General features: G+C 39.4%; 1 protein-coding gene across 1 annotated transcript in view; it reads right to left on the reverse strand.

The window, feature by feature from the left end:
* LOC145397120 (uncharacterized) overlaps nucleotides 1-19,343 on the reverse strand; it is a 90,962-nt gene that overhangs the window by 44,627 nt on the left and 26,992 nt on the right. The window contains exons 3-10 of the mRNA XM_080270320.1: nucleotides 17,893-17,997; nucleotides 15,704-15,927; nucleotides 15,289-15,483; nucleotides 14,713-14,871; nucleotides 14,486-14,576; nucleotides 8,159-8,456; nucleotides 5,192-5,412; nucleotides 3,513-3,693 (exon numbers count right to left, since the gene is read on the reverse strand). Coding sequence (XP_080126446.1) covers nucleotides 3,513-3,693; nucleotides 5,192-5,412; nucleotides 8,159-8,456; nucleotides 14,486-14,576; nucleotides 14,713-14,871; nucleotides 15,289-15,483; nucleotides 15,704-15,927; nucleotides 17,893-17,997 — 1,474 coding nt within the window. The remainder of the gene's footprint in view (nucleotides 1-3,512; nucleotides 3,694-5,191; nucleotides 5,413-8,158; nucleotides 8,457-14,485; nucleotides 14,577-14,712; nucleotides 14,872-15,288; nucleotides 15,484-15,703; nucleotides 15,928-17,892; nucleotides 17,998-19,343) is intronic.

Raw genomic sequence — 19,343 nt, forward strand, 5'->3', positions numbered from 1 at the left:
AGGCTAATTGACACTCTCAAATTACATTCTGTCTTAACAAAATATCATTTTGGGTTTCAGCTTCGCTCTTCTACTGAATGTGCCATTCATGAACTAACTAGGGAAATGTATGAAGTTTTAGACACAAAACAATATCAATTAACCATTTTCTGCGATCTGTCAACGACATGCGACACTATACTTCATGATACTTTACAAAAAAAGTTACATATTTATGGCATACGCAGCCCTTCACATAAATAGCTTACAAGTTATCTTAGTCATAAGAAGCAGTTTGTTTACTATAATAATACATGAAGTATGGTGTCCCACAGGAATCTGTACTTGGACCTGTTTTATTTATATTATTAATGATATTGTTTTCTCAAGTACTAAGTTGAAATTTCTTTTATACGCAGACGATACAAACATTTATTTGCAAGGTAATAATCTTATGGAACTGGTACATGAAATGAATGAAGAATTAATCATGGTTTCAAACTGGATTAAATCGAATGGTCTTATACTTAATTTGCATAAAACCCATTATCTTGTTACTCATTTTTCCAAGTCAGTTGCCAAACTTTGAGATTAAAATTAATGATCATGTAATTGACAAAGTTAATGATGTAAAATTTTTTGGTGTTACAATTGATAGTGGAATGACATGGAAAACTCATATTCTATCTATCTATCTATTGCCAGACGCCTCAATCCCGTTTGGGGTGGCCACAAACAAATCGCCTCCAAGTCGCCCTGTCCCCCGCCATTTCACTCCCCTGCTCCCAACTCACACCCCCCTCTCTCATATACCTCTCCACCCCATCTCTCCATCTCATCCTCGGCCTCATATTAATGACATTAAAGTGAGATTATCAAAATTGCAGGCATTCTTTACAGAACCAGAATTTCCTTGAATATTGATAATTTAAAGCAACTCTACTTTTCTTTGGCTTACTCTCATAAAATTTACTGCACCGTTGTTTGGGGAGGAGCAAACAAGACGTACCTAGATTCTTTATTCTTAGCATAAAAGAAAATACTTCGTATAATGACTTACCAATCTTATAATGCTCACACAGGTCCAATATTTAAGGAACTTGGTCTATTAAAAGTAGATGATATCTTGTTTGTTCAGGCAGTCAACTTTGTGTATAAATCCTTAAAAGGTCATATGTGCTTGGAGAACGATTTTCATGTAATAGGCCACAACTTTAATACCAGAGGAGCCCAGGAGTTATTGCAACTTCCATACCACAGAACCTCACATGCACAACATTGTCTCGGTTATAGGGGAGCCAAATTATGGAACACCTTGGACGAATCACTCAGGCATGCCATTTCTATGTGCATTAATCAAAAGGTTGATTAAGCAACAACTTCCAGATCAGTACTAGTTAATGTTAGCATATTAATGTCGATTTTATTTTTTTTCTCAATAGTTACCATAACAGTTACAATATTGCTTTTATACCTTTCCTTACAGGCTTCAGGAATTTATTTTAATTAATCAGTTTGATTATTGCCAACTTCAAAATTAGTAGGTTTTATACTGTAATATTATTTTGCATACCTTGTTAAATTGTAAAACCGTGTGTCACCTAGCATTAATATATTTACTTACGCCTATAAGGCTAGCTACACTGAGCTCTGCTTAGCTAGCTATATCTGCCAATTATTCAGATACATGTATTATTGTATTTCATGTAACAGTATTTATTTGACAATAAAATCAATCAGTCAATCAATATGCTTGTCTCTCTCCCCTCCATCTCTCCATTTCATCCTTAACTTCCTTCTCCTTCTCTCCCCCTCCACCTCAGGAGATTGTGTGTAAGTCAGGTGGAGAGGGAGACCAAATATGAGATGGAGGAATGGAGTGGAGAGATATATGCGAGAGGGGGGTAGGAGTTGGCAGGAGAGCAACCAAATCGTCGAGGACAGGGCAACGTGGAGAGGATTTGTCTGTGGTCACTCCTTAGGGGATTCAGGCATCTGTCAATAGACTAAAAGATACCGAACAGATCATTGTTTGGTTTGGATAATTTTTGCCTGCTTAGTGATTGTTTTTCTTGGAATGCCAGAACAGGGAATTACAGTACCATTGTTCTTTAAGCTGGAATTAGAGTAACTGTATTTTTATTGGTTTCTTAGAGTTGTGTTAGATCGTACTAATAAACAGGATGGCCCATACAAAACTCTCCTCTTTCACTCCCACGGGAATTTTCTTGTGCTTTGTCAATGTCAGTCGTGCACCACTTATTCACACCCATATCCACACTTGCAGACAGAGCCGTCCCCTCATTACATCAGGTGCCACCAGGTGAGTTTTTACTGGATCACTTTTTATGAACCACCGTATTATACGCAAAAGAAAAAGAGAATACTATGACCCCGATACACTAAGAGCAGGAGAGTGGTACCCGGCAGTAGCCAGAGTATTAATAAACCTCAGTATTTCGTTAACCTGAACATGGCTTTGTTGTCCAGTTTTGGCCGAATTTTTATCGTTTACAGCTGATCTCACGTAGCCTAATGACAGAACACTATACGGCTGTACACCCTACCCACAGCCATTTTTCAAGTACAGCATCATATTCTAATATCAGTCTGTTGTCTAATATAAACATTCAAATGGCAAAAATAATCCAATATTGAAAGAAAAGTATAATAATCTTTGCTACAACTGAACAGTGTAACTAGATACGGAATTAATTTAAGTCTATCCAAAGAACGAAAAGAAAGCCAGAAAATAGGTGTAACTTTTTCTATATATCAGTTTGAATCTCTCTCTCTCTCTCTCTCTCTCTCTCTCCCTGTGACTTAGTACGTGTTCGGGGTGTTTTCAGGTCCATCCCATGAATTCAGACAAGTATATATCACATCACTTGATGTCAGAGTTAAGAAGGCTTGTGCCAATAATTACCTATACTGGTGCAAGGGTGTTTTAGGCACAGTTCGCTCAGTTAATTCGCAGACATTACAGGTATAAGACAAGGCAATACAACTGGTAGTGGTGAAATATTCATCGTTTTGAAATGCAAGCTCGTTTGGGGGTGAGTGATAATTTTATATCGAATCCCAGGAAATGTGAATTTTTCACCGTCTACCTTATTTAAACAAGTGTCTGAGACCTAATCAAGCCAGCTGTACTTGTTACTGTAAAAGGTAATGTGCAATGGAGACGAATAATGAAAGTTGCTTAGAGGTGTTTGGTAATGATTATCTAATTCGTTTTGGAATTAACCCCTTACATTACGAAGGTGTTTTCCCAATCCGAGTAATAATACCAAATGTGGTAGTAGCAAGATTATACAAGGTATACCCAATGCACAGAAAATATTCTGCAAAGCCGTTTTCTTGATAATAACGTGAACATGAACTCTGACTTGACGTAAACGTGGCAAAGTATGTTTTAAGAAGCAAAAAAAAAAAAAAAAAAAAAAAAAAAGAAAGGGAAAAAAAAAAAAAAAAGGAACCGTGCAGAGCACGGAGATTTGATTTTGAGCCTTGACCTCACAAACGTCGCCTACCTGTGTGAGAGAACTCCTTGGCGACCAGGTTTGTAACAGTGAGACCAACGTCAAAGAAAACGTGGCTGCCAGGTCTGACCAGGTTGTGGAGGCTTTCAGAAAACTGAGACTGAGTTCGGAATATAAGACGATCTTCCTCTTTTAGTTCGAGTACTTCGCGGAAGATGCCCGACTGAACAGTCTTGTAGGAACAAAACATTTTAGATTAGAAATAAATGGATACTTGATTCTACAAAAAAGATTATCTACTGTAAGCTATAAATAATGGATAGATTAGTTATTGCTGAACCCTGAATCTGGCGTAGCCTGCTATTTCAGTTTTATCATTGCTGTTACCAAGAGAAGTTATTTAACCTTGAGGAATAACCTCCCATACGGAAGGGATATGTGAAAGCCCTATCTAAACTCTCGTGTATAAAAAGTCTCTCCTAAATTTTTAAAAATTGTCTTTGAAGAGCAAAGGTTATCACGAAAAGTACACTACTGTAGTAAACAGATTAAGTAGATACAGGTTGATAACAAACATTCAAACCGACGTAGTAGGTAATGTAGGGTTTAGGTTAAATTACTAAATTATTCTTAGAAATTAAACAGTCTGGCACTGCAATTCCGTAGGCTATAAAGAGCAGAATAAAGAGGAGATAAATGGTGAAATGAAAGGAGAGAAGTTTTCCCAGAACTATTAAATTGTCTAGTGGTAACTGAAAAGTTACCATATGCGGTAATTTGGTGAAATCTGCCAGACAAACAGAATATTGTTATACCCTAAGATATCTTTATCAAAGTATGTTTTTGACCCTTAGAGTCAAGGTATGTGTCCTGCCCTGAAAACCAAAGTCTGTCCAACATCGAGAGTCAGAGGTGTGCCTTGCCCTGTAACTCAATGTGTGTATCGTACTTTGCATCAAACTATGTGTCCTAGTTTGTGATACCAATAACAATAGTTTTGAATGGAATGTCTTTCAGCGAGTGTATCCTACCCTTCAAAACATTTATCCAGCTCCGAAAAAAAGAGTCAAGCCTTGAGATATTATCCAAAGAACATTTTCGTACAAAATGTGTTCTGCCATTTAGGTATGTCTTCATCAAATACACATCTTTTCCTGAAATATCTTTGAGAGCATTTGTCCAACCATGAGACCACAAATGTGTCTTTAACCCTGAGACATTCCCTTAAGTAAGGGTTCTCATTTTTTTTTTCTTACCACATATTATAGCAGTTATCAGATCATCTATCCGTTCTCCCATTACTGAGGCACTTATAGAATAGTAGCCAGTTCCCTTAACATTCATTCATTACAGAATGGTAATATTTGCTGATCCAAAATTAGTGAAATAGTAATTACTATTTCAGGCTAATCAGTGTTCAAATACTGCTGTAACATTGTCAGTATTGCCACAGTCTATCCCAGTTATGACTATTTGTACTGTATTTGGAGGTGAATGATATACATGTTTTATGGAAACTAGTTTCTAAGTTCTCAATAATCATCTCAAAAATTATATTAGTAAAAATTAGAATAGTATTAACTTTTCTTCTGCTCCTGTAGTTTCGCCAGGACACCCTCCTGCGTAACCCTAGAAGTTCCCGAACACCAGACTGAAATCCTCTGACCTAAAATATGATTCCTAGCCAGAAAGGTAAATTATAACTTACCGTTTTATATTGCATGTCTCACCGAGAGATATTGTTCATAATAGGAGTCCTTATGCCAAATCATGACGACGGCTGGATCATTAAGTACGTCCCTGATGCTCTGGTATGGCTGAGGGATGTGTCTGACGGCAAGAAGGGACATGAGGTTGCCGGCGTAGCTCTTAGTCAGCACCAGTGAAGCCAGTATCCACACAACCAACAACACACGCTCCCACCACCACGATCCCTCATCCACCACCGCCTCTGCAAGAGACAGTTCACCCATTTATACCCTGTCCAGTTTACCCTGGCTTACTGTGCCCACAATACCTAGGCCTAAATTCATCATTCCATCTTGAAAACTGAGCTACAACAAAAGATATTTTTTTTATGCTAGGAAGAAGGAACCAAAGGCCACGAACCTGCAAAATGTTCCTTCCAAGAAAAAACAAAATACAAGAGTGGTCCAAATTCAAGATCCTATCATTTCGAGATGCCTGGACACACTGCGTTTGAAAGACTGGAGATCATACCTAGCAGGAATTACAGACAGAGGAAGACAGTTCCAGAGTTGACCTGTTGCATAAATGAAGGACCTGAGATGACACCTGCCCTGTTGTAGGTTAGGCCAAAACAACATAACACAAAAATTATGAAGCACACACACACACACACACACACACACACACACACACACACACACACACACACACATAATGAAGCACTGCACACCACATGCCACACTAACACACACACAACATAACACACATAACGAAGCACACACACACACACACACACACACACACACACACACACACACACACACACACACACACACACACACACACAATGAAGCACTGCACACCACATGCCATACTAACACACACACAACATAACACACATAATGAAGCAGTGCACACACACACACACACACACACACACACACACACACACACACACACACACACACACACACACACACACACACACACACGCACACACAATGAAGCACTGCACACCACACACCACATTAACACACACACAACATTAATGGTATAGGGAACCTTTAGGACGAACGTCCTGCGGCGGCACTTTACTTTGTTTTTATGCAAGGAAGAAGGAACCAAAGGCCAGGAGCCTGCGAACTGTTCCTTCCAAGAAAAAAAAAATACAGTAGAGAGCCAAATTCAAGATCCGTTCATTTCGAGATGCCTGGACACACTGCGTTTGAAAGACTGGAGATCATAAGAAGTAGGAAATACAGACAGAGGGAGACAGTTCCAGAGTTGACCTGTTGCACAAATGAAGGACTGGGAGTAACGGTTAACTCTTGCATTAGAGAGTTGGACAGAAAAGGGATGAGAGCTTGCTGCTAGACGGGTGCCACGCGCGAGTCGTAGAGGTGGAGGAATGCGAGCAGACAGTTCAGAGAAGCAGTGACCATTGAAGTAGCGATAGAAAAGAGATAAAGAGGCAACAGTGCGGCGAAGAGACAGAGGTTGAAGGGAGTCAGTAAGAGTCTACAGTCTACTCCTCTACTCCTGTACACTATGGTGCTTTTATGAAGAAGTGCTACGGAAAGGAAGTAAAATTCTGGTATTATCTTATTCTGTGAAATAATTGAGGGAAACATGCTGCAAAAAGACAATAATCTCTTTCCCACGTTAAGGAGACTGAACTGTATCATCGTCAGGCTTACTGTACTTTGGGGGTATGTTCTACTTCAGCATGGCACGCTGAGTAACATGTTTCCATTACAGTTTTATTTGTCAGCGACAGTATTTGTATCATTTACCTTGCTTAGCTTATGGCTTCTTAGCACCTCTTCCATGGCGAATTATTTTATACATTACACCCTTATATTTGCCAGTATGTCAGGTGTATCATTAAAATATCAATGTTGTCTGCATCGGTAATATACTACAATTATACTCAGGTATAAGAGACGGCAAAAATATTTTGGGAAGATGAGTTACGAAATTCCAAAGCCTCTAAAAACATGGTTCTTATTCATTCATTTTAACTAGACTGGGGTTTTTGTCCCTTTGCTGCTCATATTACGTAGCTCGGCGGCAAATTAACGCAACATTACTGCTCTACACCCTTACTTCTTTGCGACTGACACCATATTACTGTGCTAATCTACTCGTATTGTCACTACCCAGCAATGAGGATGGAAAGACGGCAATTTTACGCCTTGTAAAAGTGAAGAGAGGACAAGTTTGGATGTTTCAGTTCAGTTAAAGAATGACTTCTCTGAAGAAAAGGATTTGGTTTACCCCTTGACTGACACTTTCTTGTGTTTTTTTTACACTATCCACACTCCACAGATTATTTTATTCCTCGTAGGGGAGACAGTCTGCAGTGAAGGGACCATTGAAAATTACGAATATAACAACCCTCCCTAGTTCGGAAAAAATGTTTTTTAGTGGTAGCAAGAATGAAAAACACAGTGTCATTAGAATGAATGGTTAAATACAGGGTGGTCCATATATAACTCTTTTTCCACTTCACCAGGCGATTTCTCGTGATGGCTCAGTCAGCATTATCAGTGTCTGCCCTGCATCAGTTCTTCATTTCCTACTCCCATTGCCATATCCAAGTCCATACCACCAGCCTGACCAGTCCACACAACATGTAATGTACCATCAGGCCAGTAGTGAAACACTGTTTGTGCTGTTTATATGAAATGTATGAGAATGTGTTGATGAAGTTTGAGGCTGTTTTAACATTGAAAAACATGAGCAGATTAGCCACCACAGTATTTGTGGTCTCTTGTTCGTCTTGCAGATTTCATTAAGAATCTTCTTTAGTTAGTGTTAAATCTCATTAGACCTTTTGAATGTTATTGGTAAAAGTTTTGTTGATATTTAGGAGACATGGATAAAATACAAGCGAAAGTAAGTTGTATGGAAATCAAATTAGTAAGGAAGACGTACGTCGAAGTCCCATATACCAACAAATCCATAGTTAGCCTCAGGTCATTTAATCCTCTGACACATTTGTTCACCTTGCTGTAGAAGTATGCGCAGTAGGTTGAGTGCATCATTTTCCCACAGTCGGTGCTTACAGTTGGAATCTGAAAGCCAGGACAACCCGACCAGGACGAGAAATATCCCCAACAGTGAAGTTAACACTGCTATCCATGCTAACGATGTGAGAGGGAAAAGAAAACTCCAGGGATCTATTTCAGGCTGCTGACGATCACTGGCCATCCTCAAAGTGTCAGTCAGTATTGGAGGAGAGTAGTCCACCACGTCAGAGCGACCAGGAGAATATGTGAAAGGCCCGGTAGCAAAATCAGCTTCCTGAAAGAGTAGAAAATGCATGTACGGTGCGTTTGTTTTAACCTGACAAAGACCATTAATTTCTTTTAGCCGAACTAATAGCCATGGATAGTCAGACTGGAAGTTTGAATGTACTAATACCCAAGAAGATTCGCTTCATCCCCATGACCATGTCTCATCGAATTTCTTACAATCATGATATGAAGCTGTCGAACTGGCCTCAATCGGTCAAGTGCAAGTCAAACTGTAGTGTTTAATTTAAAGCATAATAATAACAGTGTCTCTGTTTGTCAACAACAAAAATGAATGATGAATGTCTAGTGATTTTCAAAAGATGCCTGATAAGAGTAACTTTGAACAAAAAAGTTAATGTTATGGTTTGAAGTTGTTACCAAAAGTAGAACTAATCAGATCAGCATCGTGGAGATTGGTGGCCAGCCATTGAAGAATTTTTAATTTCCCCCAGCAAACATGGCATTACTACCATTTGAAAATCTATCTCAAATGAACATGGAGATCCTTGGTGATCAGGTGAGTAGGGTATGAGTGGGAGGGTTGAGTGGATTGGCAGATGTGTGGCGTGATGAGTGTGGTGAAGCAAGGTGGATGAGTAAGTGGGTGAGTGTTAAGGGGCTATCGCACGGCACTTCATATGAGGTTTGCCGAGGATACGGTGGTAAATCGGAACGGTAGTGTGGTAAAATTGCCGACGATACCACGGACATTTGGAATTTATCTGGATTGATTCCTGCCGAGGATACGACGGGAAAAACAGTGTGACCAAAACCCAGGCGACTCGACAGAGAATATATTGTACTACAGCATTGAACATTTGGCCTAACACTGAATACTTATTAATATTTTAGAATAAATATCAATCGTTTTGAAACCCTTATAAAGAGTTAATATTTCCTATACCGAGGAAGCTGTGCTGTCGATAAAATAATCACGTGTTTACAACATAGGTGTCCATTGCAGCTAGACGGACTGCTACCAGACGTACTGCTCCCAGCCGCCACCTGAAAACGTTACAACAACAACGACGTACTGCTCACAACAACAACATCACAACAACAACAATGTATATGTCTCATCGGCGTGTGTACCTGTTTGTAAACAAAGTTGCTTCTCCATATTCTCTAGCGAGTCAGCGACAGCGATCACTGTCCACAGTCGCTAGACGGGGCTCTGGGAACGGTGTGAGAAGCATGTCCTTTGCCGAGGATACGAGGATCGTGTGTAATAGCGTCCAAGTTTTGTTCCACTTAAATCTTCCCCGGCCTTTCCTAGTACGAGGTACCGTGTGATACCCCCTTTAGTGTGTGGGTGGGTGAACAGGATGGGTCGGTAGGAAGGATGAGTGACAGTATGAATGGGTGTGCAGGGTTGGTGGGTGTGCAGGGTGAGTGTGTTCAGGGTGTTTGAGATGGGTGTTCAGGGTGGGTGAGTGAATGAAATGGGCATTGAGAGTGGGTGGGTGGATAAGGTGGGTGTTCAGGATGGGCGGGTGGATGGTTTATGGCAAAACAGGTCCGTGGGGACTAGGTCCATGATAAGAATAGTTTCATGGGTATCCCACTGGGGATCATATCCAATGGATAAAGTGGGATGTAACCCCCCAGGTTCCCAGACAATGCCGGATGCATAGTCATACTCTTTACTAAGACATGAATGCCGGGAGATCTGCATTTTACAGCAAACATTTTACTTCATATCCTAATGAAATAATGACTTGACCAAGTCCTTCTTTATCACAGTGCTTAAAACCCCACCAATATTGTTAGGCTCATTTATAATTACAGGACATCTTTTCTGTGGAAATCAGTTTTCGACTTATCTATGTGTTGTGATGAATGCAGTGTCCTGCTTTTATGAGGTTCTTGACTACACTACACCCTCATATATATGGAATCATTCATTCATTGTGTTATTTTATTACTGAAATATTTTTTGTATGTCCGTTTCCAGTCATAGGCTTCACAGCCCTTTAAATGAGACCCATCAGTCCTCCTACATTCTATACAACTCCATTTATCCCCACTTCAGCACTAAAACCAAACGTCTATACTGAATACATGCTTGGACTGTCTTATGCAGGACTAGTGTACTCGTATTAGCTGGAGAGTTTTTACGCATCTTTTTTTTTTTTTTTTCATAATAAAATCTAACAAAATTCAAATCCTTAAACTGTTTCATACCTTAACTGGGATTCAAACCTGGTTCCATTGGGACTGTAATCAACCTGTCTACTGGCTCGACCTCTGCTTTCCCCATTCCTATGGACTGCTGTGGTATTGTTCAAAATCATATTACTTATTTTAAAACTACCTGTGTATTTTCGTAAGTGTCCTAAGCTCATTGTCTAAATCAAAAGTTTAATAAAATATAGTAACACAGTACGGCATATATATGCATTAGGAAGACAGGGCGTTATGGGTGTGAGAATGACAGAAATTTTGGAAGAATGGTGTTGAGTTGACCAGTTGTCTATCTGATGGCTAACAACATTGGTTAACTCTAGTGTGCTGAACAAAAAAAAAAAAAAAAAAAAGAAGGGACAATGTCCGCTGTAAAGACAAGAGAAGGCTTACAGAACTGAATGAAAGGTGCATCTATATGCTGAATAACCTTTAACTCCACTCACTGCTGAAGAACAATACGTGGTGAACTTCTCCCCTCCCCTCCCACGTACACATCTACGAAATTGGTACTCATTCAGGTAAGTTTGCCCCAGCCAGCGCCATAAACATTGTAGTGGTAAAGATATCACTGAATAAGACAAAGTACAATCACCCTCTGAGATGGTTTTGCAAGATAAACGTAGGTTCTCCAGGAGAGACAACAAGGAAATTAAATACTGGGAATAATGAAGGGTGGTAAGATAACCTATCGGCTTTTGTGTGACTCAAATCGAGATGTTGCAATGGTACGAAAAGAAACATAAAAAGAAATTTGGTTTTGTGGCACGGAAAACAAAATACCTGTAATGTATTACAGGAACTACTGTAAAATAACTGCAAAATTTAAAGTTAGATGTACCATCACATATTCATAAGTTTTTCTTTTTCTTTTAATAAATTTAAAGTTTTGTTTCAAATTATACGAAACTTGGTGTAAAGGGAGAGGGTAAGGCAATGAGAAAGTGATTCGATATAAAGAACACGCATTCCAAGGTTAATATTACAGAATAAGGTCATCAGCCATCCCATATGTGCCTGCGTGTGAAAAATAATCTTATACAGTTTGGATGAAATTTTGACCAAAGTAGGCCGAAGAGATGGGGCCATTCAAGGGCTTGACCTTTTTTTGAGAACAAGAGGTCAAAGGTCAAGGTCATAAGGCACATCACCTTAAACAGTTCTCACCCAATACCCAATACAGACCAGTCAGGGAAGCATGGACGAAGGGATTCAGTTTTGGGAACATTCCATTCAAGGTCAATCTTTCAAAGCAAGGTCAAGTGCCAGATCCCAAAAACAGATAGTTCTGATTCGATCTAGACTAAACTTGGTGGAAAGACCGAGGGTCAGCCATGAACGAAGAAATATGACATGCATAACAGATCAAAGGTTTGTCACAGGGCAAGGGGAGTTCAAGCAGTTTTGACTCGACTCCTACAAAACGCAGTGGAATAGTGGGTAATCAGGCTAACATAAAATATTCAGCTTTGATGGCAATCGGTTGGCTGTCAAGTTCAGTGGGCAAAATCAATAACTGACCCTTAGATAACATATAGAGAGCAGGTGTTTCCCTGTCGTGGTGATCCTCCTGGTTATGAAAGGTGTGATTTAGTAGATGAAAAGTAAGAAAAAAAAACGGAAAGTCAATTCATCAGTATCCGGATAACTACGTCAGCTTATCCGAACTAAACCATTAGTATAATTATTCACACTTACTCTAGTTTATGCGAGGCTTAACATAAATAAACCTCACACATAATAAACAAAACAGGCTAAATTAACCCAACTGTGTGTGTGTGTGTGTGTGTGTGTGTGTGTGTGTGTGTGTGTGTGTGTGTGTGTGTTCTTACCTAATTGTTCTTACCTAATTGTATCTTTACAGGAATGAGTCAAGCTGGTACTGTCCCGTGTCTTAAACCATATTTATCGTACATATCCTTAAATTTGTGAATTGTTTTGGCACACACTATTTCATTCGGTAGTGCATTCCATTGATCAATTGCTCTGTTTGGGAAACTGAATTTCCTCACGTCTTTATCACCTCTCTTCTTATGCAGTTTTTTGCAGTGTCCTCTTGCTGATGCTTCTCCATATGTTAAGTAATCATTTATGTCTATTTTCTCCTTTCCTGATATGCATTTATATAGCATTATCATGTCACCTCTTTTCCTTCTCTCCTGTAGTGTTGGTAGATTCATTTTATTTAGTCTTTCTTCGTAGCTTAGGTCCCTTAAGCTTGGTATCCATCTTGTAGCGGCCCTTTGAACTTTTTCAATCTTGTCTATGTGCTTTTTGAGATGAGGACTCCAGACTACTGATGCATATTCCAGGGTTGGTCTAATGAATGATGTTATTATCCTTCTTAGCATGTCTTCATTTATGTATGTGAATGCTATTCTCATATTTGCAAGCAGTGTATACATGTTCCGTACCTTCTCGCTGATGTGGTCAGCCGGAGATAGTCTGTTATTGATAATCACACCTAGGTCTTTCTCTCTTTCTGATGTATATAGGGTTTTGTTTCCTAACTTATAATCCCAATCAGGTCTTTTTCCACTTTTACCAAACTTGATTACATGACACTTGTCCACATTGAATTCCATTTGCCATGTACTACTCCATTCATGAAGTTTATTTAATTCCTCTTGTAGCTCTTTACTAGAGTCTGTGTTAGTAATTCTCCTTTGTATTTTTGCATCATCTGCAAACATATTCAGATAGCTCTCATTTCCAGTGTTACTGTTTATATCATTTATATACACTAAAAACATGATTGGTGCCAGCACTGAACCCTGTGGTACTCCACTAGTCACTTCTTTCCATGATGAGTAGTTTCCTCTTAGTACTGTCCTCATTTCTCTTTTTATGAGAAAGTCTTGCATCCAACAAAACAGTTTGCCTCGAATTCCTCCTTGATGGTACAGTTTCCATAAAAGTCTTTGGTGTGGTACTGTGTCAAAAGCTTTCTTGAAATCTAAATAGATACTGTCCACCCATCCTTCCCTTTCCTGTATTGTGTTTGTTACTCTGTCATAGTAGCTCAACAGATTAGTAACACATGATTTTCCTTTTCTGAAACCAAACTGTCTTTCTGTTATCATACTGTGTTCTTCTAGATGATTTACCCAAGCTTTTCTTATAAGTTTTTCTAATACCTTGCTTACAACACTGGTCAGTGATACTGGTCGGTAGTTGTGTGGATTTTGTCTATTTCCTTTCTTGAATAAGGGGACAATATTTGCTTTTTTCCAAATATCTGGTAGTTTACCTTGACTCAAGGATTTCTTGAAAATTAAAAATAATGGTTTACTTAACTCCTTTGCACATTCTCGTAATACCCAACATGAAATTTCATCAGGACCACTTGCTTTTCCTCTGTCTAATCTACTTAACTCCTCCTGTATTACTTTTTCTGCTATTTGTATATCTGGTAGTATGTGTGGACATGCGTGTTCCACATAGTCCCTCTCAAAATTTTTTTCTTCTGTAAAAACTAATTGGAAATTCTTATTTAGTGCTTCACAAATATCTTTCTCTTGTGTACTCGTATAAGTGATTCCCTCGTCCGTAATGGATTGTATTATATCTTTTACTTTAGTTTTGCTTCTGATATAGCTGTAAAACAGCTTTGGTTGATCACTACTTTTATTTATTATATCCTCCTCAAACTGTTTTTGGGCTTCCCTCCTTATTCTTGTATAGTCGTTTCTTGCCTGTTTGTAATTATTGTACGCCCTTTCACTATTGTGTCTTCTGTATCTATTCCACAACAAATCTCTTCTTTCTTTTGATTTTTTACATTCTGTATTGAACCATTTCTGATATTGTTCTGATATTGTTTATTGTGTGTGTGTGTGTGTGTGTACTCACCCCCCTTATTACCATACCACTCATTCCAGTCCAGGAGCCATCCCGTTGTTTACTGCCAAACGTATGGCTGTTAGATCTCACATAAGTAAATCTGCAATAAACAATATCAGATTTTTAAGTCATAAATTCATTCCAGTGTGAAATTAAGAAATAGGCATGTCTGAAGAAATGTACCGAATATATAGCACACCTAACAACTTCATAACATACTAAACAGGTTTTCTCACGTAAAATTCATCCCCTGTGCAAAATAGCGAACCGTGTTGTCCAGTGCACCAGAGAAGGAGAGACGTCGACCCCCTGGTGCCTGTGGGTCCTCCGTCCAGTAGATGGTGTGGTAGGTTATCACTTCTATGGCCACAACTATGTTTGTTGCTGTTGTGAATCTAGTGCAATAATGGAGGCAGTGTATATTAAGAGTGGTCATCGCAGTGACACGGGAGGCTTCTTAATTACTCTCCCAAACCTAGTTAACAAATTACACCTTAACACGATTTTGTATGTAATGTATATCGTTTTTATATTGTCATAGTTTACATAAAAACATAAGGAGGATATTGAGGTGTAGATATATAGCGTAAATCACTAAGGAAGAGGTCTTAGGATATCTCCAAAGACATATAAAGTGTGAACTTTGAAATTACATATATTTTTTGGATGCAATATGATCACAATACTCAATGTTCCTCACTCATATAAACTCTAAAATGAATTATTTATTAGAATAGAGCCACCATAGCCAGACAGTGATGTAGTTTAATCACAGTATTTATAATGAAAATTTACTAATGATATTAAGTTACTTTTTAAATTTGTCAGGAAATAGTGGTAGCCGTGATGTAAGAATGAGGCCTTGCTGGGAAGTCCACCAGGCGACATGTATTGGTTGGGCATCAGGCGGAGAGTAAGGTAGCTTCACGTACACGTTCATTTTGGCACTGTTACAAGAACATTTAGGTGGCATATGCAAAGTTACTGCACGAGAATACTTGGGAGTTCTGGATGTGTAATAATCTGCAGAATTAGTGCATAAAATGCATAAATAAGTATGCCGTTGATTATATGACAATAAATTTCAGAAATTCAAGGGTACATATTCAGTAAGATCGTTTAAGCTTATCATTAATTAAAAATTACCCAAATTACACACCAGTGTATACACTTCTAACTCAAAACAACCCAAACTGTTACTATTACTCTTATATGGGAATCACGTACCGGGTACTAAAAACGTCACTCTTAAGAAGGATTAACATGGCATTGTTTGAAGATAGAAGTTTATGGAGACCTTGTAGGCGGTTGAGTGGAAGGTATGTCAGAACAAGGAGTCTTGTGGACCAGGTAAAGAGATAGTGCTTAAGAGACCACTCAGCAAAGGCGGTGAGGAAGAAAGGGTCGTCACTGACCACCAGCACTGTCACACAGTGGGATACCTGCCGCAGCTGAAGAGGAACATATAAAAGTGGTCACTGACGCAAAGCGGCACTTAGCTCATCTACTAAAATATTGGCCTTTGATCCTTTTGTGGGTTTTTACCTCCTATCCTTTAATACAAGAAGGTTACATCATCCAAGTTACCATAGATGTCTCCCCTAATTGATATCCTAGGACCTCATTTTTCTTACCAACTCATAAAAGGTCGATGGACATCTGAGTCAAATGTCGACACCTGCCTGTGGCACGATTCAAAACCTGGTACTAATGGTCTGGCAGCTTCACAGTCAGCAATATCAACCACTCTGTCACCATAGCTGCGAAATTTACCCTATTCACTATGATGAGGCCTTTTTAGGAGACCCAAGCAATACATAAAATGCATTTTACATCAGTATGATAAATGATATCAGAGTCTAGGCACAGGCAAGATGATTTATTCTCTGTAGCCCACCATTCATCCAAAGTGTCACATTCTTTTACAAGAACGTATCTCTCAAAATTATCGCGCTCTAGGTTTTGATGGTAATGGAAATGAGCTGAGTACTCATACACAGATGGATCTGTAACCTTGATATGGGATATTGCAACGTCTTTTATTGTACCATTTTACGTATTCTGAGTGAAGTAATATATACCTGTACGAAAAATAATATTTGTGGTACAGTCACAGGATGGCCTATTTAATTATCACAGCCACTTCTCCATGTTTTAAATGTTAAATGCCGTAAGTGGCACTGTCTTTTCTTGATGGGTGTGCATCAAGTTCAGATCATTCTGGCTATAGCTTAATTGACCTGAAACGATAACTACATCGATTCAAAGTTAAACAAAGTGTGACTTCTAAAAGGATGCGAACAAATGTCCCTTCTCCCAGAACATGTGACAACTGAAGAATCTGATATTTTACGGAAATTACAGACTTTAAAATTATACCGGGTAGTCAGTGTTAAAGATAATATATTTGGGTGGAAAGGAGCTTGTCAATACACACTGCATGTGGCATTTTCACTCACAATGATCTCACCTACCTGCCTACTTTTCCTAGTATGTACTAGAGGTGGTAAGTAACAGAGCTGGCCGGAGTGAAAGAATGAGTGGTGAGGGCAGGTATGGGTGATGGTTGGCAGGTAATGTGCGATTTTTTTTCCTGCTTAACCCGTGCCGTCCCGAGGACGTACTTCCACGTCCTCACGTTTTGTCACAGCTAATCCCGAGGACGTACTTCAACGTCCTGCAATTGCAAGGTTCATAATTTCCACAATTTTCAATTTTCGCGAGTCATTTTTGGTACGTATACACGGGACAACTGCCTCAACAAGATGCCAGGCAGAGACAATGCCTTACCCAGCATGACCTCCTCCCCCCCCCTGCATGCCCTTTTCTCAGCAATTCACCTGTTATCAGTGACCTGGCCAGTATAGCCATGTCATGCCACGGTACGAAATTCAGGGCCAGAGTGATTCCCCAATCAATGACAATGTGGAGGACAAACTTTACATAGCATTAGAGGAAGAAACAGTTAGAAATGATGATCAGGTAATGTGGCAAAAAAGGTCAGGTATTAGCGAGTGAAACAATGCTTATAATGCCTATATTACTGCTTGAAAACCAATATACTTTTGTACTACATATAAATTCGTAACAGTAAATAAATAAATACCGTTTATGAGTGGTGTGAAATAGTTATCCTCCCATAGAACTCGTTTTCTTTGGCGCCAGCCTGATAGAAAACCCAGTAAGGTAAGGAGGCTCTCCTACCTGTAATGAGTATTTTAAACCTCAGGTGAGCGATTTCTCTATGAATTTTCGATGTTTCTCACCAAAAGCGAAAGTTTTAGCAAAAAAAAAAAAAGGTCAAAAATTGCCCGGGATTGGGGGGTACCAGTGGTCAAAAAGTGGCCGGGACTGGGCGGGTTAAGTAATAGTGTGAGAGTGACCTATCTGCCGAAGCAGCAATATGAGTGACCTACCCGACGTGCCTGGTTCACCAACCGGGAGATATGTGCCTGAGTCGCATTAGCGTCCTGGATATCTCCATCCACCTCGAAGACACCCACACCCCACGCTACTCGCTCCTATAGTAAATACGTGCATTGAATTTACTATGATTGTGGTGAAGCCTGTTTGCACCTGAAACTGAAATATGGATCTGAATTATAAAGGTAACTGTTATATGTCGTAATCTAGTGAATCACTGAAGTGACTTAAAAGTGAAATATATGCTTTAATGGCCCTCGTGTAGTCAGTGTGCATTAAACAAAGACTTTTTTTTTGTCTGTGTGCCACTGTTGGAGGCAGTCCTTTAAGTGTGTCATAATCTCTTGATAATTTACATGAAATAAATATTTGGTGATGGAGAGGGATGCCCTCATGTTATGGCACCAGTTTTATTGGGCGACTCCAGTGTCCTATAACACAAACATCTCTCAACTTCTTCCCTGACCCGCAGGAGGTGAATGGTCGGCTGCAGAGGACATATTTCGCCTGCAATCCACTCGGTTCATGTTTCTGATGAGTCTGCTGCTGCTCCCACTACTACTACTACTACTACTACTACTACTACTACTGCTGCTGCTGCTGCTGCTGCTGCTGCTACTACTACTACTATTACTAATACTAATACTACTATTACTACTACTACTACTACTACTACTACTACTACTACCACTACTACTACTACTACGATTACAATAAGAAGAAGGAAGATTAATACATATAAATAAAATCTCATGTTCATGGAAGACATCACCAGCGACAGTATTGGTGATTAATGATATCAAATGAATGAGTGCTGAAGAAAGACCTCAGGAAATGCTGCATCGTGTTAAGAAATCCTTGATGTCACGGCTGTAGGGTTGTATGGGATGAAATTATAGTCACCTAATAATATAATACAAACTTAATGCTTAAACACTATTTGCAGCAATATGGAAATGCATCTTTGTATTAAAAGATCCTTTCAATTCAGTTGAAGACTTTGTCTAATTGTTTAGATCGTTGACTGTGTATGGCCCACCCGTGAAATTGTCTCAATAAATGATGACAGTGGGCTCTACTTTTGCTTATGTGATTGGTAGCTGGCATTAGTACTTCATGTGAAGGTTTCTCTTTCGACTCTTATGAAATAGCCTGAACAAGTATGTTAGACACTGTTCAGAGCTTTGTAGTTTTGGACAGTGACCGACATTCTTGTAGTAATACGTCCCATACTGCTGGGAATCGGGAATCCAGGGAGTTGAACAATAAGGCACAATGCGCCCAGTAGCTAGCAACATGTCTCTTCGGTCCCCTATTCTGCCTATACTGGCAGTCTGGTTGGGCCCAACCAGGTCATTCGACTGATCACTGGTTGGCTAGAGTCGAGTGAGCAGTGAGAGATCTGGTGGCTCGTGTTGTCCTGGAGTCAACCTTGTTTGGATCC

The sequence above is a fragment of the Coenobita brevimanus genome, chromosome 40 (assembly GCF_032717465.1).
Source record: "Coenobita brevimanus isolate Jiangsu-jjx chromosome 40, ASM3271746v2, whole genome shotgun sequence".
NCBI lineage: Eukaryota > Metazoa > Arthropoda > Malacostraca > Decapoda > Coenobitidae > Coenobita > Coenobita brevimanus.